At 38.7% G+C, this 9,143-nt stretch overlaps 1 protein-coding gene across 1 annotated transcript in view; it reads left to right on the forward strand.

Moving 5' to 3' along the window:
* Window positions 1-2,352: 2,352 nt before the first annotated feature.
* EFCAB8 (EF-hand calcium binding domain 8) overlaps window positions 2,353-9,143 on the forward strand; it is a 122,846-nt gene continuing 116,055 nt past the window's right edge. The window contains exons 1-2 of the mRNA XM_044659787.1: window positions 2,353-2,442; window positions 4,828-4,944. Coding sequence (XP_044515722.1) covers window positions 2,353-2,442; window positions 4,828-4,944 — 207 coding nt within the window. The remainder of the gene's footprint in view (window positions 2,443-4,827; window positions 4,945-9,143) is intronic.

Raw genomic sequence — 9,143 nt, forward strand, 5'->3', positions numbered from 1 at the left:
GGTCATCTAAAACATCTGGGGATGAAAAATCCAGAGAATGAATCACATCTTAAAAGGTAAGGAAGTCATTGTAGCTGAAGGGGCAAAATGAAATGTTTTTGGAAGTCACTGAAGTATAGGCTGGAAATATGTTGTTCACTATTGATTATATTCTAACTAGGCTCAGCAGAGTCTATGAGTCTTGGTGGGCAGGAATTAGAATGGAGTGTGTACAATCTAATGTAGATCCTTTCCTCCTGATTTGTTCCCTCTATCCCCAGCTAACTCCATGTTTTTGTCAGGCATGGTGAATGTGAAGAGAAGGGTCACCTCCTCTTAATGAAGACTTTAAACATTTTTAGCAATGAAATAATTCCCTTATTCAAATTAATCCAATCAATTTAATTCAACAAGCAGCCTGGTCTAGTGGAAATAGGTTGTTCAATCTCTCTTGCTTTAAAGACAAGGAAACAGATCCTGGGCAAGTTAAGCGACTTACCAAAACTCATACAGGTAGTAAAGATAGAAGGAGGGATTTGCATAGAGACTTAGATTCATATCCTAAGTGGCAAACCAAACCATCTTATTATAAAATAAAATATAAATATAAAATAAAACCAGTTTATTACTGGTGGAGATGTCAAGGAAAACTTCATAGAGGAGTTGGCCATTTGAGTTGATCCTACTTAGGGGGGAAGAAGACAGGAGGTAGGTGTTCTGGTCACAGAGGATAGTATGTGCTAACATGGGTTCATTAGATGGATGTTGACTATACCCTTTCAACTGAGAACCTTTAATCATATTTCACTGAACTGGTTTAAAAATTAATTATATGAAAAAAAAATTAATTATATGGACTGGCTTTCTGGAATGGGGTAGCAGAAGAATCCTGGAGGAATTCTATTAATGAAAAAGCCAAAATATTTCAACAGTAATTTTTTTTAACATTTAATAATATTTATTTTTTAGAAAAGTTAACATGGTTACATGATTCATGCTCTTACTTTCCCCTTTACCCTCTGACCTCCTCCCCCCACCCCCCATAGCCGATGCACATTTCCACTGGTTTTAACATGTGTCATTGATCAAGACCTATTTCCAAATTGTTGTTAATTGCATTGGTGTGGTAGTTTTGAGTCTAAATCCCCAATCATGTCCGCCTCAACCCATGTGTTCAAGCAGTTGCTTTTCTTCTGTGTTTCCACTCCTGCAGTCCTTCCTCTGAATGTGGGTAGCGTTCTTTTCCATAAATCCCTCAGAATTGTCCTGGGTCATTGCATTGCTGCTAGTACAGACGTCTATTACGTTCTATTTTACCACAGTGTATTGGTCTCTGTACAATGTTCTTCTGGCTCTGTTCCTTTCACTCTGCATCAGTTCCTGGAGGTCTTTCCAGTTCACATGGAATTCCTCCAGTTTATTATTCCTTTGAGTGCAATAGTATTCCATCACCAGCAGATACCACAATTTGTTCAGCCATTCCCCAATTGAAGGACATACCCTCATTTTCCAGTTTTTTGTTACCACAAAAAGTGCGGCTATAAATATTTTTGTACAATTCTGTTTATCTATGATCTCTTTGGGGGTACAAACCCAACAATGGTATGGCTGGATCAAAGGGCAGGCATTCTTTTATAGCCCTTTGAGCATAGTTCCAAATTGCCTTCCAGAATGGTTGGATCAATTCACAACTCCACCAGCAATGCATTAATGTCCTAATTTTGCTACATCCCCTCCAACATTCATTATTCTCCCTTTCTATCATTTTAGCCAATCTGCTAGGTGTGAGGTGATATCTCAGACTTGTTTCGATTTGCATTTCTCTAATTATTAGAGATTTAGAACACTTTCTCATGTGCTTATTGATACTTTTTATTTCTTTATCTGAAAATTGCCTATTCATGTCCCTTGTCCATTTATCAATTGGGGAATGGCTTGATTTTTTATACTATTGATTTAACTCCTTGTATATTTGAGTAATTAGACCCCTGTCAGAGTTTTTTGTTACAACATTAATTTTTTTAAGAAAAAAAAAAAGAAGAGAAAATGGAGATAATGCAAAGGCTTATTCATCAAGTATTTCCTAAGAGTTTCCTATATTCCTAGAGGTGTGCTAGACCTCAAAGTGTTTATAATCTCAGTGTAGAGATGAGATTCAGGCATGAAATAGTTAATGATATGTATCCTTTTACTATTTTTTTAATGTTGAGATAAAGGAGCTCAGAGAAGGGAGAAATCACTGAATTAGGGAAGATCAGGAAGGTTTTCATAAAGAGAAGTAGCATTTGAGTAGTTTATAACATCACAGAGTTTTAAAGGACTTAATTAGTCATCTTGGACAACTTTTACCTGAACAAGAATTGTCATTAAAGCATGCCCTATATCCATGATGGCGAATCCATGGCACATGTGCCACAGATGGTACGCCTAGACCTCTTTGGGGGCATCAATGCCAAGGACCCAGTGTGCTTGTCCTTGCAGCACAGAGTTCACCAGAGTTCCTAACAAGAAAGCCAGAGGGAGTTGCAGCTGGACTGCTCCCCTTCCCCTCTCCCCAGTAGGAGATAGTAAGCAAGACAGCATCCCTGGCTGGACAAGATTGCCCAACCCCATCCAGAATACAATGGCCTCTTAATTACTCTTGGCCTGAGTGAGACAGAAACAACTTAGGTCTTTACTATCAGAAACAATCAGTGTCTTTACTATACAAAGTATTTTTGGGATTTTGGGATGTGTCTTTTGAGTTTGTTCTTTTAAAATGCTCAAAACTGTAGTTTAGTGATTTAGGAATAAGTTTTATGAACCTGAGGCTAGGCTAATAGCCTCTTTGCAGTTCTACAGCTCCCTTCCCCAGTTTCTTTCACAAGTAAATTTGGGCTGCTTTAATTTGCATTCTTAGTCCCCTCACCTCTTACTAGCCTGTTCAGTTTATATTCAAAGGGGTGCCTGCCCTGAAGGAGAACAGGTAGGCTAGAAGTTCTAGAAGTACCAATAATCCCTGCATCCAGATTGAAACCTGACTTCAACCCTTGACCATTTGCTGAAAAGGTTAATTTGGAGGATACTGGCTTCAGGAAGGCTCGAAGTTGATGGAGTGAATGTGTCAGGATGATGTCATTTAACCCGAGGATTATATTTTTGCTACAAATAGGGGTTTTCCTGTAAGCTGGGGCATTTTGGCTTTTTTTTTTCTGGCTGCCGTTTTCTTTCTCTCTCAATAAAGTTTTGCATTTGAAATAGCTTCTGGTTCCTTGAATAGTGGCTAAAGAGGGTGTACTTTGAAATTGAAATTTGAAATCCCCTCAATTTCTACTTCACATAGGTTGGAGAAGAGAGGGGATCATAGCTCACATAATTAGAGGGGAGTAGAGTAGAGTGCTCTTGCCTCTTCTCCCTATCCCTAAACCTGACTACATCACCTGCCCCTCCCACCCCCAGCAATCCAATGGGAGTGCTTCCTCCCTTTTCTGGGTGTAGTAAGGTGGGGGGGCAGGGCATGCTGGGTGCTCAGGAGGGGAAGAGTACAGAATGTGGTCTGGGGGGTGGGGCCTGGCACTCCACCTCTAAAAGGTTCCTCATCACTGCTCTACATGGAGTCATCCAGCATTTTCTTGAGGACCTCAGGCATGGGGGGAGCCTATTAGCTCCTTTTAGAAAGTTCTAGGAGGAAATTATTTTTCCTTCATCTCAGACTTGTTTGTTTTTTTTCAACATGTACCCATTGTTCTTTGCTCTGCCTCTAAGGACAAGGAGGAATTTATTCCATTCTCTTTTTGTTGTTTATTCATCTGTCATGACTGTAGCTCCATTTAGGTTTTTCTTGGCAAAGATACTGGATTGTTTGCCATTTTGTTTCTCAGCTCATTTTACAAATGAGGAAACTGAGGCAAGTAGGATTAATTGACTCCTTCGGCCTCCCAAATGTTTGTCTCTTCAAGTCTAATTTCATACAAATTCCACATTCCCAGTTCATTTAGCTGATCCTCTTATGGTACCATCTTAAGGCCCTTCATTATCCTGGCTGCTTTTTTTGAATTCTTTTCAGCTTATCAATGATCTTTCTAAAATTCAGTATCTAGAATTTATCAGAATTAATAAGAATAGTTCTAAATGGTACAATGGGAAGAGAAGGAGGAAGCATTTACATAATGTCTGTTACATATCAGACCTTATGTTAAGGGCTTTACAAATATCTCAACTGATCCTCACAACAATTGCAGTGAAATAGGTGTTTTTGATATCTGTGTTTTATACTTGTGGGAACTAAGGCAAATAGTGGTCAAGTGACTTGTTCAGGTCACACAGATAAGTGTCTAAAGTTGGATTTGAATTCAGGTCTTCCTGACTCCAGTCCTAGAGCTCTAATGACACCTAGCTGATTCAAGAAAAAGCCTTTGATGAAATATAGCTTTCATGTTGAAAAACCCTTAAAAAAAAAAAGAAAAGCAGAAAAGCTTTTCAATATGGTCAAAAGCATATATTTGAATTCAGTACTTTTAATGTTTACGATGAAGGAACATTTCTTTGTCTTTCCAATAGCTCTGTGAGATAGGCTGTTGAGATCATTAACCTCATTTTTATAGATGAGAAAACCGAGAGTTCAAGACTTGCCCATGGTCACACTGCTTGTAAGTTTTCCGGCTGGGCTTCACACCCAGGTATCTTGACTTCAGTCCTGTGACCTCTTCTCTAAAATGAATAGCGTATTACCTGCCTGTTTTTGAGTCATCTTGTCAAGAATATGGAGTTCAGCTTCTTTACCTGGAACATAGCTAACTGATCCATGAGAAGATGAAATTTGTGATTCTGTTCTTGTTCTCACTATGTTCTGATTAACTTGAGCTTAAGATATTGGCCCAGTATTTTCACATAAAACTCATTGTTAAACTGATTTTGATTTTTAATTTTAGAACATCTAAAGACTCTGAGGACGGTAAAACTGGATATGACACCTCATACCTCAAGGTAAGGAAATTATTGTAGGTAAATGTCTGTGTGATTCTATGCAAAAAACATTTCTTAATATTTGGAAGAAACTTTAAAATAGGCACAATCTCTTATAGTCTAGTAGGGGGATAGAAGAAATATATGACTAACTAATATAAAAGAGGTATGATATCTGGATAGAAGAGATGCAAACAGAACTGAGTGGTAAAAGGTCATTACTGGTGGGGATGTCAGGGGAAGCTTCCTAGAGGACATAATTTGAGCTGAGCCTCCTTAGGGAATGAAGATGGAGTGGGCATTCTGGCCAAAGAGAATTGCATGTGCTAAAATAAGTCCAACTGATGGACCTTTTATAATGATTGATTATATGAATTGACTCTTTGGAATGGGAAAAGCAGAAGGATCCTGGGAGAAATTCTATTAATAATGTGGCATACCAGATATATTCTTATATTGAAAGTATTATTGATGTCTGGTTATTGTAACCTATCTGCTCAAGTATCATACTCATGGTCATTTTACTTCTTGATCATTATATGTAATTGGTACTTTATTAATCCTGATCACTCTCTAAACCAAATGATCAGGAGAATTCCTGGGCAGGACCAAAGGGTCCTAGCTAACACCTTATCAGAACACATTCCTTTCCAGCTCACATGTTTGACTAAACTCCTCCTCTTTGATCATGTGGTTGTCTATTGAGCCAATGTTAAATTATATACCATGTCACATGTTCATTAGCTACCTCCCATTTCACATTCCTTGACACCCCAATAAAAGTTTGGGAACATGTGCAGCTCTCTCTACACCACCACCAGAAGAGCAAGCATGCTGAATCCCATGTTCCTGAAGCCTTTGTCTCTGAGTCTTTCTTTGTTCCTTTGTTGTGTTCTCTCTCTCTTTCTACTTTCTTCACTCATCTTCCCTCAGTTTCCAATTCTTCTTCTCAGGTGTCCACCCACGAATATGTGGACACAGTCAGGCACAAATAAGAAAAACAGAAGATTTAAATAAAAAATTTTCTAAGAAAAAGGGAAAGGAAAATGGAGAATACTGCAAAAGTTTATTTGATTAAATATTTCCTAAGAGTTTACTATATTTCCAGAGATGTACTAGATCTTAAAGTTTATAACCTCAGTTTGGAGATGAGATTCAGGCATGAAATAGTTAAAAATGCATCTTTTTACTGTTTTTTAAAATGTTGAGATAAAGGAGCTGAGAGAGGGGAGAAATCATTGAATTAGGGAAGATCATTAAGGTTTCCTTCTTCCCTCCCTCCCTCCCTTCTTTCCTTCACTTCTGTCCATCCATGTCTGTCCCTGCCTTTCTCTCTTTCCCCTGACCTTCTGTCTTAGAATCAGTACTATGCATTTGTTCCAAGGCAGAAGAGTAGTAAGGGTTAGGCAATGGCGGTTAAGTGACTTGCCCAGGGTCACACAGGAAGTGTTTGAGGCCATAATTAAACTCAGGACTGCCCATCTCTAGTCCTGGTTCTCAATCCACTGAGCCACCCAGCTACCCCCCAGGAAGGTTTTCATAAGAGATGTAGCACTTGAATAGTTTATAGCATCTCAAAGTTATAAGTTATAATTATATAAATATCCTTGTAAATTAGAATTAGTCATCTAGACCAACTTGTACCTGAACAAGAATTGTCATTAAACCATGCCCTATGTGGAGTCATCCAGCATTTTCTTGAGGACCTCAGGAATGGGGGGGGGACCATTAGCTCCTTTTGGGAAATGTTTAGGAAGAAGATTTTTTCCCTTCATCTAAGACTTAAGTTTGCATCTTTTCAACATGTACCCATTGCTCTTTTCTCTGCCTCTTGTAAAAGAGAAAAAGGGGGTTTTTGGTTTGGATATTAATATTTAAAGGTGTGGTCACCAAGAATTGAATAAATAACAATTCTAAAATGATTTTAGTAATTTACTGAGAAAGTAGAAGTAGAGAGATGAGAAGAGGGTAGAGTAAGAGATCTAGCTTAAAGAACTAGACTATGTACTCAATCCCTGGCTTTACTCTGGCAGGGCTCCAGAGGTCCTTGCCAGAGAGCCAAAAAGTCAATTAACAAGGGGTTGAGCCATGAGGGCTTCTCCTAATCAAGGGAGCCTCTGTGAGGCTAGTACCTCCAGGGAGGCTAAAGTAGTCAGCCTTCTTCACTTGCCACGTGGAGTTCTAAGGGAAATATTTAAGAACAGTCTCACCAAGGTCTCAGGGTCCCAGGTCTAGCAAGCAGTGTCTCCAACTCTAGGAAAATGAACAAGAACTGGCCCACAGGAAGTTGTTACTCCCTTTTAAAGGCGCTTCTTTTTCATCACTTCCTGTGCCTTCCTCCTAGTTTATGTGTTCAATCACAACAGACGCTTTGCTTAGGACTGCCCAGGGGGCAGTCAGTTAATTCCGATTCATCGCCCACTCTTGCACACGTGACTTTCCAACTTGTGAATTAAGTAGTGATGTTTTCACCTTCGGTTATTAAATCTAAAGACAGACAGGGTAGGCTTTATCATTATCACAATCCCCACTGTGATCATTTGTGAGACTAATCTCCCCAATTGATCATATGTCATAATCATCTTGTACCCCTAAAAATCTTCTAACTAAAATAGTTAGAGATAAGAGGGAAATAGAAGAGATAGAAAGAAAGCAAAACCAATGTTTTTCTAGGCATATTGACAAAAATCCAATTAGGGTTAGTTCCCTTTGGCATAAAAGTTTACATTCAAAATAATTGTATTCAATCCCCTTAAGTTCTATCAGTTGCACCCCAAAGTTCATTCTGGATTGTCTTGATTCAGTGTAGGTTTCTGCAGGCATTTTTTTTCTGGATCATCTTGATTCAGTATAGATTTCTGCAGGCATCTTTCTCCAAATAGTTCATTTTCTGGATTCAAAGCATTAGCAGGCTTCTTTTCCTGAAAATTTTTCTCAAACAAAATTTTAAATCTTGGATTTTTATGAAAATAGAATTCCCCCCTGAAGAGGGTGTTGACAAACACCCCAATCAACTCAGAATACATGGTTGAGTTATGGGCGTATATGAGTCAATTATCAAAAGAAAAACAAATAGAAGAAAAATTAAACTTTGGGAGAAATAAAAAATTCAAAATCAGAATCAAAATATAAAAAATCTATCTATATAAAAATTTCTGAATAAACAATAGTAAATTCATAATAGGCCCTTGTATTAGGGCCCAATTTAATAAAACTAAGGTCTCAGGGTTCCAGCCCGCAAGCAGAGCTCCTTCAGGTCCAAGACATGAACAAGAAGAGGAGAGAACTGAACTCACTGGAAGTTGTCACTCCCTTTTAAAGGCTCTTTTTTTGTCACTTCCTGTGTCTTCCTCTTAGTTTACATGTCTAATCACAACAGATGCTTTGCTTAGGACTGCCCAGGGGGCAGTCAATTCCGATTCATCACCCTCTCTTGCACACGTGGGTTATAGACTTTCTAACTTGTGAATTAAGTGGTGATGTTTTCACCTTTGGTGATTAAATGTAAAGATGGACAGGATAGGTTTAATCTAATTATCACACTCTGAGTATGAGAAGGAATTAATTCTGTTCTCCAAAAGCTTCTCAAATACCTGTTCTTTCAAGTCTTATTTCATTCAAGTTGATCATTCTCAGTTCTTCATATGGTACCATCTTAAGACCCTTCATAATACTGGTTGCTTTTTGGATACATTTCAGTTTATCAATGATCTTCCTAAAATGTAATGTCTAGAACTTTATCCAAGTTATTTTTTTTTAACATTTATTAATAATCATTTTTAACATGGTTACATGTTTCATGCTCCTATTTTCCCCTTCACCCCCCGCACTCCCCCAACCCATGGCCGACACACTTTTCCACTGGTTTTGTCATGTGTCCTTGATCAAGCCCAATTTCCCAATTGTTGGTGGTTGCATTGGTGTGGTAGTTTCGAGTCCACACCCTCAATCATGTCCGCCCCGACCCATGCGTTCAAGCAGTTGCTTTTCTTATATGTTTCCTCTCCTGCAGTCCTTCCTCTGAATGTGGGTAACATTCTTTACCATAAATCCCTCAGAATTGTCCTGGGTCATTGCATTGCTGCTGGTACAGAAGCCCATTACATTCAATTTTACCACAGTATATCAGTCTCTGTGTACAATGTTCTTTTGGCTCTGCTCCTTTCGCTCTGCATCAGTTCCCGGAGGTCTCTCCAGTTCGCCTGGAACTCCTCCAGTTT

Source organism: Gracilinanus agilis, chromosome 2 (assembly GCF_016433145.1).
Source record: "Gracilinanus agilis isolate LMUSP501 chromosome 2, AgileGrace, whole genome shotgun sequence".
NCBI lineage: Eukaryota > Metazoa > Chordata > Mammalia > Didelphimorphia > Didelphidae > Gracilinanus > Gracilinanus agilis.